This window comes from Canis lupus, chromosome 4, assembly GCF_011100685.1.
Source record: "Canis lupus familiaris isolate Mischka breed German Shepherd chromosome 4, alternate assembly UU_Cfam_GSD_1.0, whole genome shotgun sequence".
Lineage (NCBI taxonomy): Eukaryota > Metazoa > Chordata > Mammalia > Carnivora > Canidae > Canis > Canis lupus.
The window spans coordinates 19182398-19207048 of NC_049225.1; the positions used below are offsets into that span (position 1 = coordinate 19182398).

The window sequence follows — 24651 nt, forward strand, 5'->3', positions numbered from 1 at the left end:
CTCCATAACCAACATCAAAGTTTATATCTTTGTGTAACTATTTAATGTATATCCTCTTACTATAATATCTATTTTTATTTATTTACTCATCCCACTAGTACCTAGGATAGTAGCTGACCCATAATATATCTTCAATGATAATTTACTGAATGGATGTAATGATTAATAAGGGTAAGAGGAAGGGAAGAATGGAGAGAGGAAGGAGAATGAGAGCAGGAATGATTTATAATAAAAAACACATAAAGAACTTGGAAAATTCCATTTCAAGCTTATCTTTAGCTTAGATCAATGTGAACTAGTAGGACATATATATGAGGTCATAGGCCAAGGTCACACTTTGACCAAATGAATCCAAGTTATCCAAACCTCAGTTTACAGATTTTCCCTCAGGACTAACCATCACATATAAAAGTATCCTGAAAGTCCCCCTTTTAAAGAACACCATTTTCAGACTTTTTGCTGAGCCCAGTAAAGAATTCCTTTCTCCCAGTGGAACTCCAAGTCCCAAAGAGATTCATATCTATATCTGAGACACCACAACGACAGTGCCTACTAACTAGTCAGTAAACAGTGTAGAAAGTCCTAATGCATGACTGCTTTAAAGCGTGACTTCTATAAAGTGTGTGTGTGCGTGTGTATGTGTGCGTACTGTGTGCATTTGTGTCTCTAAGAAGGTGAAGGAAGAAGTCAGCAGGGAAGTGATTGAGAGAGAGAGAGAGCAACAAAATGTTACTCCCCCTAAATAATTTAGAAAAACAGAATCAAGGCAACTATTATGGTTTATAAATTTTTTTCTGATGTCATCTTAACATCACAATCTTCAAAATCCAGGGTGAGTCTAGCAGGCCAAATATAATTATGAGAATGCAAAAGCAGAAAGAAACAGAAAATGCCAATGCACTACAGTAGAGCACTTCATTTGATTATGTGACTTAGAATATTGGTATAATTTGGCTCCCATTAAGAATATTCTTAAATTGGAATACAATTTCTAAGACACTCTTAATCCACTTCAACTAGAACCTACACCATGAATTTAAAGTCACCAATAATTCATAATATTTGGAGAAGCAAGGCACAATCCATATTTATAAGCTCTAGAGATAAGATTTGCATTCCCAGTTTGGTTTCCCTCATGCTCTGCTGGCCATATTTTTTGTGGGGGGATATTTTTGAGATTGATTTATGAGCACATGCTGCGCATAAGAAAGTCTGATTTATAAACACAAGGGAAGAATCCTAGGGATTAAAGAAACCACCATAAACACAGATATGAGTGCCCATGGTGGTCCAGCTCACTGCCAACTTTCTGCCACAGGTACAGAAGGAACACAGCGATAGAGCAAGGCCTAAATATAAGATCTAGGAGATGTGCAATTTCAGGTAAAATTTGTATATCTGGGTTTGGAAAGCCCTAAGGAAGCCAATAAATCTACAGATATCTCCTCTGGACCAAGAAAGACAATGGAAAAAGCAAAGTAGTTGCTTTCGAGTGTGTCTGATAAAAATGGGAAGATAAGGCATAATTCATCATAAGATAGTCACTAACATAGCAGCTCATATGAAGTATTGGGGAAGGAGTAAAAGAACAAATTGCTACAGTTCAGAGAAGCATGGTTATAGAAGTTCCTGGGTTTTGTTTTTTTCTAAAGGCTTCATATAATAAGTAGAATTTAACCTCACTCCTGGTAGGATCCAGAGTAGCAGGGAAGAGGTAGCAATAGGAAACCAGGATGAGTGATAACTCCAAATGCTTGCACTTCTTTATAAAGAGACCCTCGCTTTCAAGACAAAAAAAAAAATCATCTGTGTTACATAAACAAGTAGATTGTTTTGCAGGTTAGAGACATTTTCTGCTGGATTAGGTTTTGAAATTGTATTTTTCCACTTATCTTACAGCATCTATATGGGGGTGGAAAAAGAAACATCAGCAGGTTAATTTCTACCTTTCACAGAGATTTTGCTGTTCATAATTTAAAACAAAACCACTGAGGTATGGAACAAAATTGTGGAAGTCAGGAATACATTTGGAGAAACTAAGGTTAATGAAGAAATCTGGACTATGGATAGAATTCCTATTGTAGGGTTTCAAAAAACCAGCAGATTTGCTGACACAAATTTTTTTCTCCTCAGAGAGGAAAGCTATTATTTTATTATTTGTCATTCTTATGCTTAAAGCCTGATCATTGGTATTTAATCAGCAGGCATCATCTTCCTCATTTTATAGATGTTCAGAGAAAAGGAGAAGTAACATGTCTAAAGCTAAAGAGTAAATCAGTATCCCACTCTAGAAAGACAATTCTCAATTCTTTCAATTTAGTTGGATATTTGATATTTGAACTATAATACGTTTCACTAATAATCCAACCATTCTAATAATGTCCAAATGTTTCTCTCTCTTTTCTTCAGTTCTGATAGACGGAGCCTATAAATTTTTGAGCACTTCAATTTAATTGCATCTCAAATATAGATTAATGTGGCAACAGTAATAATTATTGGAAAAATGACTGTTGGCAGAAGCATTTAAAAATGCTTAATTCTCTGAGCTCATTTCAGCCATATATTGAACAATGATATGAAAGTGACAAGCAGTGAACTATGTAGAGAAAGAACACAGGACATGATAGAGTGTTTCAATCAATCAGGTGTAATATTATATCATCCCTTTCACTTACTGGGAACTTATTATTCCAGGAATCACATATATGTTATCTCTAGTGCTAACAACAAAACTGTAAGGTAGAGATTATTATATCCATTTAGCCAACACCAATATTGTGGCTTGGAGAGGTTATTGAACTAGCCCAGAGTAAGTGATGCTGACTGACCCTTTCTTTTCCATCCTCACTGCTAGTACCTGTACCTGACCTCAGGCCCTCATCACCTCTCACCTACACTTTTGCTGTATTCTCATAAACTGTACGTAGACCTGTTGTTGCTCCTCCACGAGCATAACTTGCTCCTGCCAGTTTGAGCAGTTTGGTCCCCTGACCAGCCATCTGTCATGCCCCTGTAGCTCTGTCTGGGATGATCTTCCTGCTTTTCTCCTAGTGAGTTTTTTCTTCCATCAAAGCTCAGCTTAGAAGTACTCTTTCTAAAGAGTTTCCTGACCCCAGCCTAGCAGGGCAGATCATGCCCTCTCTGAGGCAACTGCATAAAGACTGAGCTTCCTCACTGTTTATATATTTATATGCCTGGATTCCTCCTAAAGACTGGGAGCTCCTTGAAAACAGGAACCATGCTTCAGTTATCATTAAATTACCATCACCTAGAATAGTTCCTGAAACCTAGCCGGTGTTCAACAAATAGGAATACTTATATCACATGGGGTAGAAATTTAAGCTGGACCCAAAGTGACTACAGATGACATGTAATGTGTTAATTTTCTTCCCATTACAATGTCACTGAGATTGCAGTCAGCAGTGTCAGGAACCAAAAGGTTCTCTTTGAAAGCTACAGAGAGAATTTTTCAAAATTGCAAATAAAAGAATTTTTATGCTGCATTTTAGTTAAAAATTAGAACAGTTACTCCTTCTTTTGCTGTTCATTTCCCCTGTTACATTTATTAATTATCAAAGATATTAGTTGGTTTGAACAACTGCTTGCTCCCTTATAGTCCATCTGTGCTCTCTTCTCAATAATGCATTGAAGTCATAAGTGCTAGATTTATTGCCTCAGTGATTTCCATGGCACAAATTGTGATTTCACTGCAGCACTGAGCAGAAGGGAGAGCTAATGGGCAAGGCAGAAAATGCTTAATCAATATCACTCGTGGCATAAGTTGAAAACCCTAAACCCCCAAGCAGATTTGGAAAAGGGCTACACTCAAGGCTCCAGTCTCCAGAAATGCATTTACTGCACCATGAGGTTGAGAATCATTTTCTTTCCTCCCAAATTCTCAATTACTCTACAGTCCTCTTAGGAACTCACCAAATCTATGAACTGCTCAGCTGATCCACAGGAGAAGAAATTTCTGAAGGAATGATGGAGATATATTATTTCCAGGAAGGGCATTGGCTCCCCCCAAATATGTGGGGTTTTCTTTGAAGATAAAATAAAGAATCTATTCTGCATCAGCACAGAGAAGAAAATTTCAGACACTGAGTGCTAAAAGAGATCTTTAAAGATCAGGTTTCAAGTCCTGGACCTGGGAGAAGCACCTCTCATCTGAGTAGTCCAGGGGATGAACCATAATATTATGAGTCAAGAGACTGACCGGATTTTGGTGACCAGAAACCATCAACTTCCTATATTAATTAAATTCTCATGAGCAAAGTGTAACTTGAATGCTGAACCAGGCAGGCATTTCTGTGGTAGTCTTGCATTCTGACAGAAGCTGCCTGTGTGACAATAAAGCAGCTGTGCACCTCAGGATCGGGGTGGCAAATGTCATCAGGGGATCACTGAGCTGGTAGAAAGACTTCTGAGTTATTAAACTTCTTAAACTTTGAATCCCTTTAAATACCCATAGGAGCTAATTTATCAGAGAGTCTTCCTTTCTTCAAAACCATGATGCTAAAGTCCTCAAGTAAAAAGAAAAGGCCTAAGATGTAGCCCCAGAACCATGACACATATATAAGCCACATGGCTGCTTTTCAACTGAACACACTGTGAGGAACAATCACTATAATGGTCAGCAGACAGATCCAATAACTTCTTCAATGTTCTTTCATGAGGCTACCATCTAGGAAATGTTGTCTCAATGCTAAAAAGTATAGTTTTATTTTCCTGCCATCACTATCCCTAAAACAGAATGACCCTATTCCATCGTGTTACTTTTCATTGTCTACCACAACACAATATTTCAACAATGTTCTTAGAATTTTAACTACATTTGGATTATATGTGAAATGTTCTCATTTTCTAGAATTTTTCCATTCTTAATTTATATTTTTAAATTCTCCTTCAGGGATCCCTGGGTGGCGCAGTGGTTTAGCGCCTGCCTTTGGCCCAGGGCACGATCCTGGAGACCCGGGATCGAATCCCACGTCAGGCTCCCGGTGCATGAAGCCTGCTTCTCCCTCTGCCTGTGTCTCTGCCTCTCTCTCTCTCTCTCTCTGTGACTATCATAAATAAATAAAAATTAAAAAAAAAATTCTCCTTCAGAAGAAGCTAAGAAAACCTGCATTATTCACTTACTAGTAATTACAGTTCAACAGTAAGATCTCAGTACATTTAGTTAAGAAATTGTAGCTTTGCTCCTACCCTGTCACTTAGATGTATCCCAATTTGATGTCCTATGATAAAAACTTATAAAATCATTGAAAATAAATAAGTCATTCAAAATACATTAGTTCTCCCCATCATTTGGAATGGTTCCCATTACATATACTTTTAAAAATATGATTTACTTACATAAGCTACAAATATTTCATTAAAATGTAAGCTGAAGCTAAAAAGAAAAGTATATGAGAAGAGAATAAAAACAAAAGGTAAGAAAAATTTAATCAATTAGGATGAAAGAGAGACATGGTAAATTTAGTTGATAATATAATCATTTTCCAAAATCAATACCAGTTCAAAAAAAGAGTTGCCTTGTTTTGACAAAATTTCTCAAAGATGGTGAAATCAGAGGCTCCAGTGTTTCATTACAAATATGCACAAAATATCATACACCAAAAGCCTTCTCTCTTTGTATCTATATTCATAACCAGTCTCAAGTTTATTGATTTTTAAACTTCATATTCATATATTATAAATAAGGAATAAAGCTCAGTGACAAAGACAATTTATCCTCATATCTATTGTGCCTTGAATTATCCTCAAATGTCTGACACAATTCTATGCCTGAAGTAGGAATTCCACAAATACTCACTAGTAAGAAAGGGTAATAGGAAAAAGATACCAAAGATGCTCCTATTGGGAAAAAGTCACTAAACATTACCAAGTTGTGTGTGTGTGTATATATACACACATATGTGTACACATACATATACTATGTTTATATACATAAAATATGCTTACATATAATGTATACTTATATATTTTAAATGATACATAATATATAATATACTATGTGTATATGTATTATCTCATGTAATGTCAGAACCTTATTAATAGATTTTAAAACTAAACCTGAGAGGACAAAATCAGATATTAAGAGTATATTAATTTAAAATTTTGTTTATAATTCTGTGGTTCCTGGTAGCTCAGTTGGTTAAGTGTCTGACTCCTGATCTCACCTCAAGTCTTAATCTCAGGGTTGTGAGCTTTGTTTAAAAACAAACAAACAAACAAACAAACAAACACACAAATATATTTATAATTCTATTCAAAATTTCATTCACTGAAGAACTTCTTTAATAGCCATGAGAAAATTATAAAAATCATTTTGACACCTTAGATTAGTTTAGATTTCCTAATCCCTACACTAGATTTCCTTAATCGTTTATTTTTGAAAGGTTCATATCAGTTTCTCCTTCCAAATCTTGATATTTGATAACAGATACTTAGATAACAGAATGCAAAATGATGAATTCTTAATTTTATCCATGATGGTTTAAGATTAAACTTTTTCACAAAGAAGCCTGTATCCCATAAAGAATCTATCTGATACATCTATAAATTGAGGTTAATCCTTTCCTTCATCACTTATCTTGTATCATTCTGGTCATGGATTAGCAGTATACATTATAGGACTTAACAAAAAAGAAACAATAATAAAAGCTCTTCAATAAAATTCACTTGTATTATTTCAGAGTTGTGTCTTGTATATCATCGAATGTCCAGCCATGTTAAAATGAGCTAAAACAAATTCTCTAAGGTATCCTAATGATAATGAAGACTGTTATACAACCTCAGGCTTGAGCTTTTACTGTCTTAATATGGCCTAAAACATTTTTATTTTTTTTAACTACATTTGATAGCTACTTTGAACCTTGAGTTGAAACCAAATCAATATATTGTTAATGAAACAAGGTGGACCATTAATATAGAACACTTCACATTTTCCCTTTATGTACTTTATTTTTAATTAGCTTGATCAAAGCCATAGTTGTAAAAAGATTATCTGCACATATATGCGGCTGGTCACATAACCCCGATCAAAGATATAACTATTCAGTTTGATCAAAGATACAACTATTCAGTTTATGACTAAGAAGGTAAAGACAGACATACTATATAGCCTATGCAGTAAGGTAACAAAATGAACCTAAAAGATGACAGTTTGTAAATGCTAGGTGAAACTGAAAAGGGAGAGAGAGACTAAAATTAAGTGAGACAATGTAGGTAAACCCTGATAAGAGCTAGATACTCCCCACCTCTACCATTACTTCCAATCATTACAATGATAGTCATTCCTTCCTTATATAATCTATAGGTGCTAATGCAAGTTAGAAGTTAATCTTCATTTAAATGTTAACAAGAAATATTTTACAGTATTATAATAAAAGCTATCTTAGCAGGACCAACTTTTTAATTATCTTGGGGTGCCTGGGTGGCTCAGTTGATTAGGCCTCCAACTCTTGGTTTCAGCTCATGTCACGATCTCATGGGGTGTGAAATAAGACCCCGCATACCAGGCTCTGAGCTCAGTGGAGAGTCTGCTTAAAGATTCTCTCCCTTGGCCCTTCCCCATTGCTCATGCATGCTCTCTCTCTCTCTCAAATAAATAAATAAAATATTTTTTAAAAATAAAATAAAGTTTACTATCTTTGTGTCATATAAAAACTCGAAATAAGTTAATCAGTAATCTATTGACAATTATTAAATATTACTGAATTATTTATAATAGATTAACTGTATCTAGTAGCTCATCCTTATCTGAAGACCTTATGTCTTTATTACAAACATAAGTATATAAATGTAAACTTTGTGAGAAGTAGTTTTGTTCACTGCCAGTCTTTCCACTAATGAGAATTTTCAAAATTTTACTAATATATAAGCCTGTGCAACCTCTGAAAAATCTTTATTCTCTATAAAATTCATAGTCTAGAGAGATAATGTTAATATACATGAAACAAAAGCAATATATAAATAAAACCAAGCTGGCCAGCGCCAACATGTTACCTATATAAAGGCTTAGAGAAAAGGCAGATCTTTCTCTTCATTCCCACCATAACCTAAACACACTGCCACCCACCTAGGAAAAATGGTAATTTACTGCTTGCTTGTGAGGCCAAGGAATTGATTTTGTTCATTCAGTATCCAAGAATACTAAAGGATATATGGGTGGGTGGATGGATGGAAAAAATGGTACATATTGTTACTTACACATATTTAAATTTTGAAGAAATTCATAGCAGGAACTCATCCCTACAGAATCAAATTATCTGAGGGGTTTTCATAAAAGAAGTATTATTTGAACCAAATCCCTAAGGGCAAGATTTTTATGCAATTTAGCAGATGTATATAGAATATTGTTTCATTTAGTTTGGAGATAATCTCAGCCAAAACCTGAATTAATTTCAAAATTAAGTCGAAGAGAAACTCTTTTCTAATCAGTAAATAATAACATTATTTGAAAGCTTGTTTGGAAGACAGATACTAGGATTTAGGGAATCCTGAGATGCTGCCCTCTAGGTCCTAGATAGAAATGAGAACCCATAAGAAACCTGGTTATCAAAGTCCTGCCAATGTAGGAGAAGTTCTCAAGATTGGGCATGTCAGAAATGGACAGCCTATTTTATGAAGAATGTCAAAACTCCAGTAAGCTAGTGGGTAGTAAAAAAAAACAGTTGGAAAGCAAGTAGGATATCAGAAATCATGACAGAAAACCAAATATAAATGCCAATGTTCAGAGAAATCCCATATAGTACCTCACCATGAGACTAAAACGCCCTGTCACTCACATATACAGAGTTCTTTCACCAGTCACATCTGCAGCAGTACTAAACACTGTCATTGTTTTCTGTTTTGAAGTGCTGAATGCAATTGGTGATTTTCATTCATTCACAGATTTACACAAACTATATCAAAAATATCAACTGCTGTATTATCATTATAAGATCCTTTAGTGGATTATTGTTAACTACAATTTCTGGAGGTGGGGAGAGAAAAACAAGGAGATTGTTTTTAAACTGATTAGCAACTGCACCTCATTGCACAACAGTATGAAGAAACAGGTTTGGAAACAGCATTAGGATCAGTAGGGCCTTTGAGTCATAGTCTCAATTTGGGCCCCATCACTTTACCTGGTAACAGTGCCAATTTAGCAGGCATCGAGCTGTGCAGAAAGATTTGCATGTAAATGAAAACAGTTTGGGGCATTTTGCTTTGCCTCAGTAAAAGAGAAACATCACTTTTCACTGGCACTACTAAAATAAAACAGGTTAACGCAGAAGGATCCTGAGCAGAGTCCATTACTGGGAGAGCTAATTTGGCAGGTGAACCAAACTCTTGGAGATCATGGGCTGTGTTTTTAGGGAGCACTAAAGAGTTTGAAAAATGCAGGTGTGAGAGGTATTAAAGGACAAAGCACAGATATACATTCTGAAATTTACAGGAAGAAAATCACCAAATTAAGAATAATTATTTTATTTTTAATACTGTTTAAAAATTTATGTATTTCAAATTTATAGCTAATGTTTTATATGACAAAATACAATATGTTTTAAGGTAAAATTAATAATATAAAATTTAAATAATTAAAATAAAATAAAAACTAAAGAAGGATTTTAAACATTATAATGAAGTGCTATGTACCTCATCATTAGTATGGATTTTTGAAAATTCATTGTGGCCCTCTATCCTAGAATCATAACGGCCTGGTCTTCATGTCATTAGACTATAGCATATTTTCTTTGGCATGTAGTTCCCATAAACCCCAGTTATCCTGGGATGAGTGTTTTTAATTTCTTCTTAGCCTATACTTGCTATATTTTACTACCTCATTCACTCATGTATTCATTCATTCATTCATTCATTCATTCATTCAATGGGTACATATTTAGTGCTTATTATGTTTGTGAACCCATATAAGGCACAGAGAAATGTGGTTAGTAATAGATTTTTGTGGTTAGGAAGGTTATAGTCTAATATAAGATAAAATATATGCACAAATAAAGACCATAGGAGACAGAATTTCAAAATAAATATATCATAAAAGTATTGAGGAAGTTCCTTGATAATTCAAGGAAGAAAGAGAGCAACAACAAGAATGAATAAATGAGTAAGACAGAAATGCCAGTTGGGGAACAGAGAAACCCTCTTCCTCTATGGAGTCCTCTCCGTTCCACTTGCTAAGCATGCTAGAATGGTTTATGTTCCATCTAGAAGCCTTCAGGACAAGCATGTGGAGTATCTCTAGCATCTAACTACAGCCCCAGGCCTTGGAGAGGCAGTCAGCAAATTTTTGTTGAAGGAAATAAATCAATATGTGAATTCTTCTATCTGGTTTTTATACACTAGCAGGCGAATTTATGAAAACCAATGTATATATAGCCTACCCCTACTTATTTTCTTATTGCAAAAGTGGAATAGATATATATTGTTTCGTAAAGGCAAATACACTCACAAGTGATAACATCATTTAAATATTTAAGATATATTTTCTAAAATTGCAAAGAAAAATGGACCTGTATTTTTTTTTAATTTTTATTTATTTATGATAGTCACAAAGAGAGAGAGAAAGAGGGGCAGTGACATAGGCAGAGGGAGAAGCAGGCTCCATGCACCGGGAGCCTGATGTGGGATTTGATCCCGGGTCTCCAGGATCGTGCCCTGGGCCAAAGGCAGGCGCCAAACCGCTGCGCCACCCAGGGATCCCTGGACCTGTATTTTATAAGATTCTCCCCATTACTTAGGTGGAGTGGGGACACTACCAAGATTATAAATTGGCAAAACACATATAAAATCCACAATTTGTTTTCCTTTTACTCTAAATGCATTTTGGTGCAAGGAGAACTATGACCTTTTAAATGAAATTTGATTTTTTTTCACTTTCTGATTTCGCTGTGCTGGAGTTCACTATAATGTATTTTTGACACAAAAAGGCACTAAAGGAATTATCATCATCCTTTTTTTTTTTAATTTATTTATGATAGTCACACACACACACAGAGAGAGAGAGAGAGAGAGAGAGAGAGAGAGAGGCAGAGACACAGGCAGAGGGAGAAGCAGGCTCCATGCACCGGGAGCCCGACGTGGGATTCGATCCCAGGTCTCCAGGATCGCGCCCTGGGCCAAAGGCAGGCGCTAAACCACTGCGCCACCCAGGGATCCCCATCATCCTTTATATAATATTTTATATCACATTATTCTTAAGTTCCAGACACTTGAAAATTTTCAAAATCATATTGAGTCCCTGCCTCCTTATCCTATATTTTTGATATCGGGATAGCAACTGTTATTTTATTTTTTATTTCATTTTTTTGGAGAGAGAGAGAGAATCTCAAACAGTCTCCTTGCCCAGCGCAGAGCCCACCACAGGGCTGCATTTCACAATCCTGAGATCATGACTTTAGCCAAAAGCAAGAGCTATCCAGGTGTGCCAGCAATTGTTACTTTAGTTGGCAACTTTGCTCTACAAAAATATTAAAATTGGGTATCAAATTCTGGATTACATATAATGATTTGGAAGTATAAAAATTAGTTCTTTTTAAGTTAAAGATAGCATAAACCTAAAATCAGGCTCTTAATTAAATATTCCCTAGAAAATTTTTTAAATTACTAGTAGAATCAAGATAATTTAAATTAATGATCCAACAGTCTGATGTACTCACACGAATTAACCATTAGAATGCTAAAGAGTTCTAAAAGATAGATTGCTCTTCAAACAGATAAATTAGTTTCAAAGTAAAATATATTATCTCTGGAGGAGTCTATAAAAGTAAATATTAAATCACTTCTCAGCAAAACTGAGTCTTGCCAATATACTGCAAAATAACAACATTGTTTCCAAACAAGAAAGATGGCAAGTTTGTTAGGAAACCACAAAGGATGATATAATTGGTAGAATCAGCAAATCAGAGCAGAGTATGTATATACATATAAATACACACACACACACACACACACACACACACATATATATCTCCTTATATATACATGCAATTACTTGTCTCCCAGCTCACCCCATCCATTGTCTTCCTTCCCTCTTTGCATTATTTATCTATTTCTCCCAGATTTTTCCAAAGAGCAGAAATGATGTCTTATTCATTTTTGTTTCTCACTTCCCTACTTCTACTTTTGGCAAGCACCTATCTATAACTATTTTTACATACAGAAAGAAATAAAACAAGTATCATATAATATAAAACAAAATAATCAAGCTATAGATTAAAGTTTCTATCTTTTCGCATCTTTTATTAACAGAAAAAACTTAACATCACATAATAGGAAAAATTTCTACCTATTTCCAAATCAACACAGAAATTTAGCTTTAAAATTCTTAAAAGTCTCCCTAAACAATCTTGTACATATTTGGATCTGGGAGTAATATAAAATTCCTATACCAGTCCAGAATGTTCTCCAGAAGATTAAACACTTCTCTTCACACACTGTATTAACCAATGTGAACTTAGTAAGACCAGAGAGCTCTGATTTTGAGCTGTTACCATCTACCCACATAATAAATCCATGATAAACTGTTTATTTACTGAGAACTCAGTGTGCAAATCAGTACCATAAAGCTATGGTACAGCACAGGAAATCAGTGTGAACACCCTATTGGAAATAAGACTCAAATGTTGAGAACTGGTGCCTAACACAATGTTAGACTCCTGAGACAGTACAGGTTAGATAAAGTGATAAATCAGGAGTAAAGTGTAGTGATTAAGAAGTTAGGCAACTACTTCTGCAACTCAACCAGGTAAGTGATTTTAAACTACATACACTATCTAAGTCTTAGTTTTCTCAACAGTAAAGTAGGGATCATTACATTTACCTCACAGCAGCCATTGGGAAGCTTAAATAAGATGACCCCAGTTCAGCATGTAGCATGATACCTAGCACTCAGTAAAGGCTCAACAAATGATACTGATGATAATGAAGAAACTGTTAGAAGCATGTCCAGGCAGCTGTTGATATGGAACAAATGACCACAGCTGCTCAGGTAGCTAGACAGAGAAACCAAAAATCCTAAATAAATTAAGGTAGAACCTGAGGTAACATCTGGGCCAACTCTGACATTCTCCCAGGGAACCAAGCTATAGTGATAGTGAAAATTACTGACCCTATTTCTCATCATATAATACTTCCATTTTTATCAAATGCTTCAATACTTAGAAATCAAAATAGTAATTAGTAATAAAATTTTCAAGATGGGAGTCAAGCCAGCAGGGAAGATATTGTCCATCGTTTAATATTACTCAAACGATACCAAAGACATATCTATTTGACTGTAAGTAAAATTACCAGCCTGTACAAAAAGCTCATGTTTGGTAGGGCTGAAACAAATGTTAAACCATCCCCAAACACACATTAAATTGCAGGTACCCTAGCAAAACTCAAGGCTAGTCTTAAAAACCAGCTTATGCAGATAAACAAAAAGTAGAGTCATCAAGATGAACAAGAATAAAGTCATTAGCAAGTCCATTTTGAAAAAGAATTTAAAAAAAAGAAAAAGAATTAAGACACTTCTTTAAATACATATTTTGGGGTACCTAGATGGCTCATTCAGTAAAGTGTCTGACTCTTGACTTCAGCTCAGGTCATGATTGTAAGAGTTCTGAGACTGAGCCACGTGGGGCTCTACACTCAGTGTGGAGTCTGCTTGGGATTTTCTCTCCCCTCTTCCTCTGCCTCGCCCCCTGTGCACTTTCTCTCTCTAAAAGTAAATAAATAAAGTATTTAAAATATATATTATAATATATAATATGTAGCATATCTATATACATATCTTATATAAAAAACAAATACAAAATTATTGTTATTTAAAATTGTCCACCAGTGTATCACCAAAATTTGTATTTTTCATACCTGATTTAAATGATTTCAAAATCTTAATTGACAACAAGATTATATATATGTATGTGTGTGTGTGTATTTATGGATATGGCAATATACTGTGTATATATGTACTTCAAAATATGTATGTAGTCTTATAAATATACATGTGAATATATCCCATGCTAACTCTTAGATTTTCAATATCATTTAAGTCATCCTAGGAAAATCTACTGTGATGTTATATTCAAATATGTCTAGCTGCTTAAATTCTACTAACTGATACATCTTACTATGTTATTTTCTTGATATTAAGATGTTATTAACTTTAAGAATCACTTTCAACTGCACAGAAGAAAATACATGTTAAACATTTAAACTGATTTTAAGTTCCATACCAATTTCAGAAATATTAAAATGGAAAACATGACTTGATATTGAAAAAATAGAACTATATAAGGCATATCTAAAAATAAGATACTCTCTAAAGAAAATATGTGAGATTTTTAAATGAATAATGAGAGCTAACTGATATGGTACAAATTAGGACTTGCACTGTGAATACCAGCAGCCCGTAAATATTAAATCAAGCAAGAAATTGTGTGTGTGTGGTGGACATACACACAATAAATGTGTCATGGTTTATTATTTTTCATAAATCGTCACCATAGAAATTACAAATTATTCGCAGTAGAGTTAATTCCAAATAAGCCAGGAAACAGAAGTTTCCATGACAAATAAGAATAACTATATAAAATCCTACAGATATATGACCCATAACACATTACAAAGCATTGATTTCCCAGAGGCTAATGTAAAACTCATGTACCCAGTAACAGTTCTATTTTCATATCCTCCTATAACTCAAATCTATTCATGCTGCACAATTACTTTTCCATAACAATATATTTTAGTTATCTGAGTATTTCATCAGTAACAACAGGAATTTTTATTTTAAATGAGCATCTTTGGAGGCATCCTATTATTTTCTTTATGATATTTCAATATCTTGGCCATTTTCTAAAGTGTAAGATGTTTTTTATTGATACATCAGACAACTGTATGCTTCAAAAAATTTTTTTAAATCTACATAAATAGGAAGAGTTGCTGGGGAATTTAATTTGATGAACTGGATTACATTTCTGTCTCCAAGGACTAAACCCTACACATTGATACATTGAAATGTTCATATTAAAAACAAACAATAATCTCAAAAGAAGTGAATTCTTTTGCTTAAGAGAAAACAACAACATATCTACTCAACCGATTTTTACTGAAGAAAAAATAACTATGTATAGAAGGGCAGGAATGGAAAGAGAACCTGTCAAGAGGGTTCCTGTGCATGGAGAAAAGGAAAAAGAAAGAATTAATTAACCAAAGAACAAAACCTAGACATTCTATTTTTCTTAGCTCTAGGTTCTAATCTCAGCTGAGATCAGAAAAGAATTTAGTCTGATATGCTCAAACAGAAATATATTTTATCCATACACCGAACAAGAATGGTAGAAGTTTTTATCCAAGGCAATGCAACAACATGAATTAGTAATTAGGATCTTAAACAGAGATCGGGGCTGGTTTCCACACATCTACTTTTTGGAACAAGTTTTTATTTCTTTGAAAGAAATGGGAATAACCTCTGGATTTTGACATCTAATTACATTTCAGACTATCCTTTGTCTGCAACATGTATTTTTCCCTTTCACTCACAGTGGTCACTCCTGTTTTTTCTCAAATCTTTCAAACATGTGTCTTTCACTAAGCTGCAACTTGCAAAGGAGTCCCTTCCTCATTTACATCTCTATTTCCTTCAAACTAGCACCATCCTTTTTAGTTTTTTAGACCTTCATAGGAGCCATAGATTCTTCCTAGGATTTGTCTAGGCGTAAACTTTAGATATATGGATCAAACTACAGACATAAATATTTCAAAATATTTTCATTGTGAAATAAATATTAAGAAATCATTAAGGAGAGCCAGAATGACTTACCTAGACAAATTGTCTTTCCCCAATGGCTCTCAAAGTGTGGTATGTAGATTAACAGCACCAGCATCATCTGGAACTTGTAAAAAATGAAAATTTCAGGCCCTACCTACTGAAACAGAAACTCCGTGTAGTGGGAGGTTGGAGATAAAGCAGGGGGAGGTGATTTTTACACATGATAAAATTTGAGAACCCTGTTCTATTGTATTCCAATACCAGACATAATCAAATAATACTTTTCTTAGTTCTAAAACCACAATTTTACCCTCGTGAGGAAAAGCATTTTATAATTTTTTCAATAAAGCATGTAGCATTTTCAGAACCACTCTGGCTAATATTTACCTGATAATTTTAATTAAGAATTGAGCAGGGATCCCTGGGTGGCGCAGCGGTTTGGCGCCTGCCTTTGGCCCAGGGCGCGATCCTGGAGACCCGGAATCGAATCCCACGTCGGGCTCCCGGTGCATGGAGCCTGCTTCTCCCTCTGCCTGTGTCTCTGCCCCCCTCTCTCTCTCTCTCTCTCTCGTGTGACTATCATAAAATTAAAAAAAAAAAAAGAATTGAGCAGCTGCAGGAGCGCCTGGGTGGCTCAGTGGTTGAGTGTCTGCCTTCAGCTTAGGGCATGATCCAGGGGCCCTAGGGTGGAGTCTCCCATGAGGCTCCCTGTGAGGACCCTGCTTCTCCCTCTGCCTCTCTCTGTGTCTTTCATGAATAAATAAATAAAATCTTCAAACAAACAAAAAAGAATTGAGCAGCTCTATGCCAGGTTTTAAAGCTGTTGCACTTCCTCGTTAAGAATGAGGGACATTAGTAGGACAGCACGGGAACACTTGAGCTACAGACAGAATCACAGAGGTTGAGAAGCCTAGGTGGCTCATGGTTGAGTGTCAGCCTTGGGCTCATGGAGTGATCCTGGGATCCCGGAATCAAGTCCCACATCAGGCTTCCCTCAGGAAGCCTGCTTCTCCCTCTTCCTTTGTCTCTGGCTCTCTCTCTGTGTCTCTCATGAATGAATAAATAAAATCTTAAAAAAAAAAAAAAAAGAATCGCAGAGGTTAATGGGGTCAGTACTTCACAGTCATCGAATCTTGCCCCCAAAGTGGTTTGTTGTTTTATAACTGATTTTTCTCATGTCATTTTTTCTCCAGATACCTTTATCAATGAATGTGTCAACCTTTCTGGCATACGACCAGCCCACAATAAGTTACTGTGGGGTGCATCATGAACTTCTCTCTCATAAGTCCTTTGAAACGAATGCACAGGAAGATACGATGGAAACACACCTAGAGACTGAGGTGGATCTGAGCACAATCACAACAGCTGGCCAAATCAGTGACCATAAACAGCAGCTGGCTTAACTGAGCTAATCAGTAGCCCAGGGTTGCCACCCAACTTTGTAACCTCCAGGACAAAATGAGGAAGATTTGTTCATTGTGGACTCTAACAGCAAAACACAACAAAAATCCCCTGTGAAACAAAAATCCAAGATTTATTCATGAAATAAAGAAGACATGAATTGTTTCAAGTCTACACTTTGTAATTAGCTAAGTTGTGCAGTATTTTTTTGACTTAAACAGAGTCTGACCCTGAAAGAAAGAATCTTTTTTTTTTCAAAACTCATCCTACCTACCTGTAAAAACTGTACAGAGCTAATGTATTTTTCATATTGTAAAGTTTCAATTATAGAAACAACTGGTATGTACAGTACCATAATTTAATTACATTTTACTTTACAAACTTTACACATTTCAGTTTCTAAAATTTTAAATTAACAAAAAATTATTTCTTGTGTTATTCAGAGTTACTCAGTTTTGTAGGGACTGTTTTGTTACTGCTTTCGTGCCCAGAAACCTTGACTCTAAAATTCTGTGCTGTGCGAAACATGCACGATTTTTATCATGCTTACTGCGTAGAATTTTATCTACTTGTTCCAGAAATAATACATTAACCAAAAAGGATTTAATTGTTGAGACTTGTAAGAAGTTCTTCAATTACATAGGCAGGTTTTTCTTATAAATGAAAAAAATCAAAGATTTTTTTAACACTTCTTCTCAGACTTAACTGTTGCCTTGAATTACAGCCTAGTTTCTAAGCAGTGAAATGTAATGATAAAGAGGGATATTTTAACAACATATTTCTGAATGAATTGACTCATTATTTCATTCTTTTGAGCAGCCCATTGTCAAGGGTAAGGGGAAGCATGGACAAAACATCACTGGAAACAAAGGCCGTAACCACAGCAACAGACTTTGATACACTTAAAAGGTGCAGCTGCCAGTGACATAGAAAAACTTGTTAGATTTCATTATTTTCAGGCCAAGGTGGGAAGGATAGAGTATAATAATTGTACACTAGCAAATTTTCTCCTAATTAACTAAAGTGGTTTACCTAAAAATAACCATCAAGTCAGTGCAAAATGTGCCTGGATTTTAAGACAACTTTTCATTTAGAATTGTGAGGCTATATTTTGGGAACATCTCAAAGGAAATATGTGAAATTCTTCACTTTATGTGCTACATCAATTCTCTCCTGGGGAAGAAGTCTAAACATTGATAGCTCATTCGATATAGATATCAGCCATGGTGAGAACTTTATAACTCAAGTAAACTGTAAACATCCTCATATGTTCTCAATTGTTTATGTTGCCATCCATAATGAGATTCATCTCTAAAGTTTCTGAAAAACAACCCAGAGTAATTTGAAGCCACCCGAGATAATATATTGATTATGTAATTGTATTATAAGTTAATTTAAATGGAATTATGAAAACCTAACTTTTCAGAGGCTGAAATAATCAACTTGTTTCTGCTGTTTGCTTGACACAGGTTATTGTTTGAAACTGTTGTTATTTTATCTCTGGTATGCACACATTCTTTTGTGTGTTTTTTAATATAAAACTACAAGTTTCAATTGCTATTGCACTAGGAGAAATGCTTTTTTTATGTTGTCATTTTGTATTCATGACATCAAAAATAGGTTGAGCAACAAGGGCCAAACGTAATCAAAAACAATGAAAAAAAGAATTTGTCAAAAACAACGTCAAACTTTTAATTTCTTATTTCTTCCAAAGACATTATATCTACAAAAGTCAGTCTTATGCGGATTTATCATGGCAAATTGAAGAGCAGCTTAAAGAATGAACTTAAAGATTTTTTGTTGAAAATATACACTCAAAAAAAATTGGAAGAAGCAAACTCTCTTACTAATTTAAATGAAACTAAATGTCTCAGTACTTGTATCAATTACTTAGCAAACCAGATTTTGTAACACATTTTGCATAAATTATTTGCTATTCAAAATTTTTTGTCATTTTACACCTAATTTTAAGTTTTATTTTTTCCAATCTCTAATTTCTTTGCAATATATTATTGTCAGTGTAGTTAATCCTTTACATTGAGATTTTGTTTTACACACCAAATTTATAGAGGATTAATTATAAATCTATTATTGTGGGTCTGAAATTGGATGCAAAACTTTATTTATTATGTGAATGAAAATGTCATTTGCAATTTTTTTCTCAGAAGTTGTCCTTGCAAAGATTCAACATCTTTTCATTCACATAAATAAACATTTTATACCTATTTCCGGACATTTTCAAATTAATAAATAATTTTTAGATATATAAAGTTCCAGGGAGTCTCACAAATGTATGCCCTTGATATCCTGAAGCAAACTTTCTTTCTTAAACATTTTAAATTCACCTAAACAACTATAAGTAGAAGCAGTCATCTTAGAACCACAGCTCTGTGTATCCGAAGACTTAATAGAGTAAGACCAAATAAACTAAGTTGGGATTTTTCATATTTGAAATTAAAACCAATGGATATTTTACAAGGAAAAAAAAAGAAGAAGGTGCTAGTTATTTGTTTATTTTGTCATGTTCAGAGCCACAGGGGTGGGTGGAAAAGGGACCGAAAACCTATTAGAGGAAACTATGTCTGGAATCTTTATCATACATTTGCAATTTATATATTTGTGTCTAAACCTTAATTATAATCTATCTTTTTCAGCATTCATTAATCTCCTATTTCCTCTTCCTAACCACCCTGTCCCCAGGTCTCCCTCCGTGTTTATCGCTCACTCACTTAAATAACAGAAATGTTGATGTATTTGGAGTTGTAAAGTGCAGTTTGACCCAGCATGGTTACAATATAGCAGTAGCTGCAGCAAACAATAAATTTATGCAGTGTTTTGAGGTTTACAAACCACATTTTACATAAATTATTTCAGTTTGTCTTCATAACCACCCCCATGAAGACAAATTAATATCAAAGAAGTTGAGACTTACTCAAGAACACAAGGCTAAATAAAGTAAAAGCCTTCTCTCTGATCAGAGCCAGAGACTTTCCAGAGATAGTGAACAGAATGAAAAAAAAAATGTTTGTCATGTTGTTTAATTCCTAATTTAACTCAGTTCTTCTATCTGTATAATATATGAGCTAAATGAACTCTTTCTGTGTGCTACTCTGGGCTCTCACATTAAAACTCTTTGTTCAAAAAGTACAGGAAGTCATAGATTTCTTAACATATTATATCATTTGTAAATGTGAAGATAAGTTGCTTCCAAGAAGTGGATATATGTAGACCCAAGGTACGGACATAAAAATCAAGAAACACAAGGAAAGAAATCAAAGACCATCTAAATTGAGATTGTGTGGGTTATAAAACAGATCCATAGTGCGAGGTTCAACACATGTTCAACACATGTTCAACTGAACACATGCTCATTTCAGAGCTAATTGGGAAGACCTTTATATTTTTTTTTCTTTTTTTTTCCTTTTTGTGTCTCAGCAAGAGTACTTCTTAAATTGTGAATTCTTTTTTTTAAATTCTGAATTCTTATGCCTTTCTTAATAGAGAATAATTTTCTCTATTCTCCTCCTACTAAAAATGAAATGAATTTATTCAAATTGATGTATAGATGCCAAACATATGCTAACAGGCAAACAAAATTTTATTGATCTGCTCATTTTTACCAAATCTCTATCTCCAGTCCCTCCTGAATGTTCTAGAAAAATCATAAAACCATATAGATTTTAATATAAATTATATTTTTAGAAGGAAAGAAAACTTGTCTACATTCAACATTCAACACAAATATCATGATACTATTTGAAATCATATCAGACTCCACAAACACCTTGGAAATAGCAATATCTCTTTGCAAAAATATTTTCTAAAATAAAACCACTGTATATGGGAGTAAAGATATTTCATTTTGTCTGCTCCTCACTAGAAAATAGACACCATCTCTCAAACTAAACATTCAAAATAAGTAAAGAAACTGAAAGCATGATGATGCAAATTATTAGTATGCTAAAAGAAACAAATCAGATGTGCTGGGTAGATGACAGCACACAAAGGAAAAGATAGTGGGACAGGCAGATATTTGGCCTCATGAAAAAGGGTGAGAAATCTCTAAAGCAGATACAGTAACATCTTACACCAATATACCTCTTAATGGTTTACTCGGGGTAATAGTATAACAAATTTTTAACACATAAAAAGTCCCACAACCTAGAGGGGTGGTTATGCAGTCAGAATACGGATGCTCTGGTCTTTCAGTAAGAACTTCTAACTACTGCTATGACCTTCTTAACGCACCACAACTGTCCCTAACTAGAGAGGTACCAAGACAGGGAATCCAGGATCCATGCTTTCAAAACTCTTACAAACCCACAAGGGTAGAGTAGACTGACAATAGCAATTGTGTTTCATTTTATTATCAACTATAATGGGGGAAGAAACACTTAAGAATACACCAGAGTGGCGATGGGTTATTTTTAAAGCTCTTTCATGCCTTGCATTATGATTTTATTGTTAGATAGGAGGCTGCTTATATTCAACATTTTTAAATTTAGGGTAGAATTCATGTTTTAAAAAGTCCACAGCTGACTATTTACCTTTCTATTAAGAACAGTAACCTTAAAGCAACAGAATGCCTCAGCCACCTAGGATTCAGGAAACTCTTTTGAGTTTCTTCCTCCTCTTTCCCAAACATTTATAGATTTTGTTTTATATGTATGTCTTACTTAAAAGCTAAGTGAAAATTGGTTTTATATAAATCAAATAAAATTGTAAATGCATCAAGGGACCTTGTGATAAAGGATCCTTGAAGTAAATCCTTTTTTTTCTAATCTGAAACATCACCCACTAATTTATCTTTTCTAAGCTGATTGCAATATATCTTGTGTTATATAACACAGCACCCTTGTACGACATGGCCTTGAAGGTTCTATGATGCAGTCTTTGCCACAGGCTATATAAAAGAAGGACTGACTAGGTTTTGAGCACTGTAGGATGATCATTTTCACTTACTGAGTTTATTTGCATTAATGTGAAAAATAGTATTAAGACAACATGAATGGATAAATTTGACAGGTAATTTTTTCCTCTACTTATTGGTTTAAACTTCTGCTACCTATCATATCTTCAAAGTTACAATTATGAGCAAATTCCTGGGCACCTGGCTATCTCAGTCAGTAGAGCATGGCATTCTTGATCTCAGGTTTGTGAGTTCAAGCCCCACATTTGACAGAGAGCCTACTTTGAAGAAAAGAACAAATTCTTTGGGTCCATACTAAATTTACTGAATCAGAATCTCTGGAGCTCATTTCTGATGTGTGCTAAGTTTTGTAAAATACTGTTCAAATGAATTTACTTTCACTAAGTCATTCAACTGCTTTTTATTATAGTCTAAAATTAATTGTTGTGCTTTCTTGTGCCAGTGTGATCCTAGTTTGCTAAGCCTGGCTGAACAATTTCCTGACTGGAGGAATGCAGAACAAAGAACAACTATACATAAAATGGTCAGGTTGTTTCTTGACAGATTATGTTGTTTATAAATTTTGTTCCCCATTAGCTCTTTCAATAGAAGTATACAAAAACAGTCTTAAATCAGCTGGGTTATTCACTAAACTAAAATTTATTATTTTCTCCCATGGATAATAATAAAACAGCTGAAAGCTAGAGGTGGGGAAAGAGAAAAGAGTTGATTTATGATCAGCTCTGTGATCTCCTTATCTCATTCTCAAACCATCTTAGGAAATAGGTAAAATCACCATTTTAAAGAAGAGGAAAATAAGTATCAATTTAGTTGAATAACTTGCTAAAGTTCATGCAAGAGAGTCAGATATTCAAAACTAGTTCATCAGACACTAGGGATGTGCTCCTATCACCCCATAAGCACTTTTTTCAGAAGTGAGAAAAGACCATAATCAATATAATTAGGCTCATACATTAAAACAGTGTGTCTGAAGATAGCAGAGAAAGAATATACCTTCCTATTCAGAAACAGAAAAAATTACTTAAACTATTTTGCACCTGCAGAGATTTCATTCAAAATCCTAAATCAGCAACTTTAATGGAAAGAAATGTTCATTACTTTCTTGAAGTTTTATATATTGTTTCCTTTATTTTATACATTATTCTAGGAGTGGACATTTAAAAGAAAAAATTCCTGAAAAGATACTCCCAAATATTCATGTTGTATTTTCATTTCCAATTTTCCTAGCTACATTATAAAGCTATAACAAAATATGTTAGTTTCCACAATATAATCTTCAACTGGCAGAAAATGGAAGGAAGATTATCCATTGAAGCAAAACCTCTATAGTCAATAAAGTAACCACATGCAAATGACAACTCAAAGAAAAACACCAATAATCTACAGTCATAAAATGTTAACTGGCAATGACATGGCTTGGGTTGCAGGATATTTCCTATGAATGATTTTATGTAGGGATATTTTTTAAAGAGAATTTTTACTTACACAAATGACATGTGTAATGGGAGAACACTACATAAAGGAAGCAAGAAGATGACCTTTATAATAACATAGACCTTGCTTGTTCTATTACTCAAAACACCATATACAGTTTAAATAAAAAAATATTTTTCTTTGTTAAGGCTTTGTAAATGTTTTCATCATTATGTGCAGGTGACCAAATAAATTTTGTATATCTATTTTTAAATTCAATCTTCAGTTAAATCTGCCTTGGTCTTAGCTATCAAATGATTTTTTAAGTCTCTTGATTCCCTTAGCATCTAAAAAGCATTTTATTAAACCATTGGGCTAAAAGCCTCTTCTATTTCTCCCTGAATTTGCACCAGCCCAAGGTAATATAACTGAGGAACTACATTAGCATTTTACTCTATCATACTACCTGAACATGTTGTCCACTTGTCTTTTATAATCCATGTGGGATTCAAGAGCCAGTGAAATAGTCCATAAGCCACATTTCTACTAAAAACTAGCATTACTATAATTGTGACAAAAGTATGCCCTACATTTAAACAATAAATCCAGAAAGAAGCTCTCACACCTAAATCTAATACCATTACATGTGTTCATTCTGCCGCCACCACCACTATACAAAAATTTTACCTGAAAATCTAGAGTAATTCTGATTTGGGGAAACAAAGATGACTGCTGAGTTGAAGATTTGGTGAAAGATAATGAAGAGGACAAAAAATTACACATACCAAAGAGGTAAGTGAAGGAAATGTGATTTATTGACATTAATCTACAAGTAACTTCTAAAACTAAGACGAAGAATTAAAATTTCAATGACATTTATGCTAACAAATGTCATCGTAAAAGCCAATATGGACACTGTGAGCCACAGATATTTGGCTGGGGGCATAGAAGCACACAGATATTTGTGATAGCAATATATATCAAATAATAGACAGATGGATAGAATTAATTCTACCAAAAGAGAAAATATTAAGAATAAAAATTAGTTTAAGAACTATCACTATTATTTCTCCAGAGAGAGAATTAAAAGTCAGGATAAAAGATTCAAACTAAATACCAAATGCTTTTTCAAGATCAATTTTGA

At 34.3% G+C, this 24651-nt stretch overlaps 2 protein-coding genes across 8 annotated transcripts in view; one reads left to right on the forward strand and one right to left on the reverse strand.

Moving 5' to 3' along the window:
* Nucleotides 1-19653, forward strand: part of LRRTM3 (leucine rich repeat transmembrane neuronal 3) — a 162403-nt gene extending 142750 nt beyond the window's left edge. The window contains exon 3 of the mRNA XM_038534074.1: nt 16957-19653. Within this exon, the coding sequence (XP_038390002.1) occupies nt 16957-17166 (210 nt within the window). The 3' untranslated portion in view covers nt 17167-19653. The remainder of the gene's footprint in view (nt 1-16956) is intronic.
* CTNNA3 (catenin alpha 3) overlaps nt 1-24651 on the reverse strand; it is a 1666571-nt gene that overhangs the window by 1099929 nt on the left and 541991 nt on the right. The gene's annotated exons all lie outside the window — the stretch shown is intronic.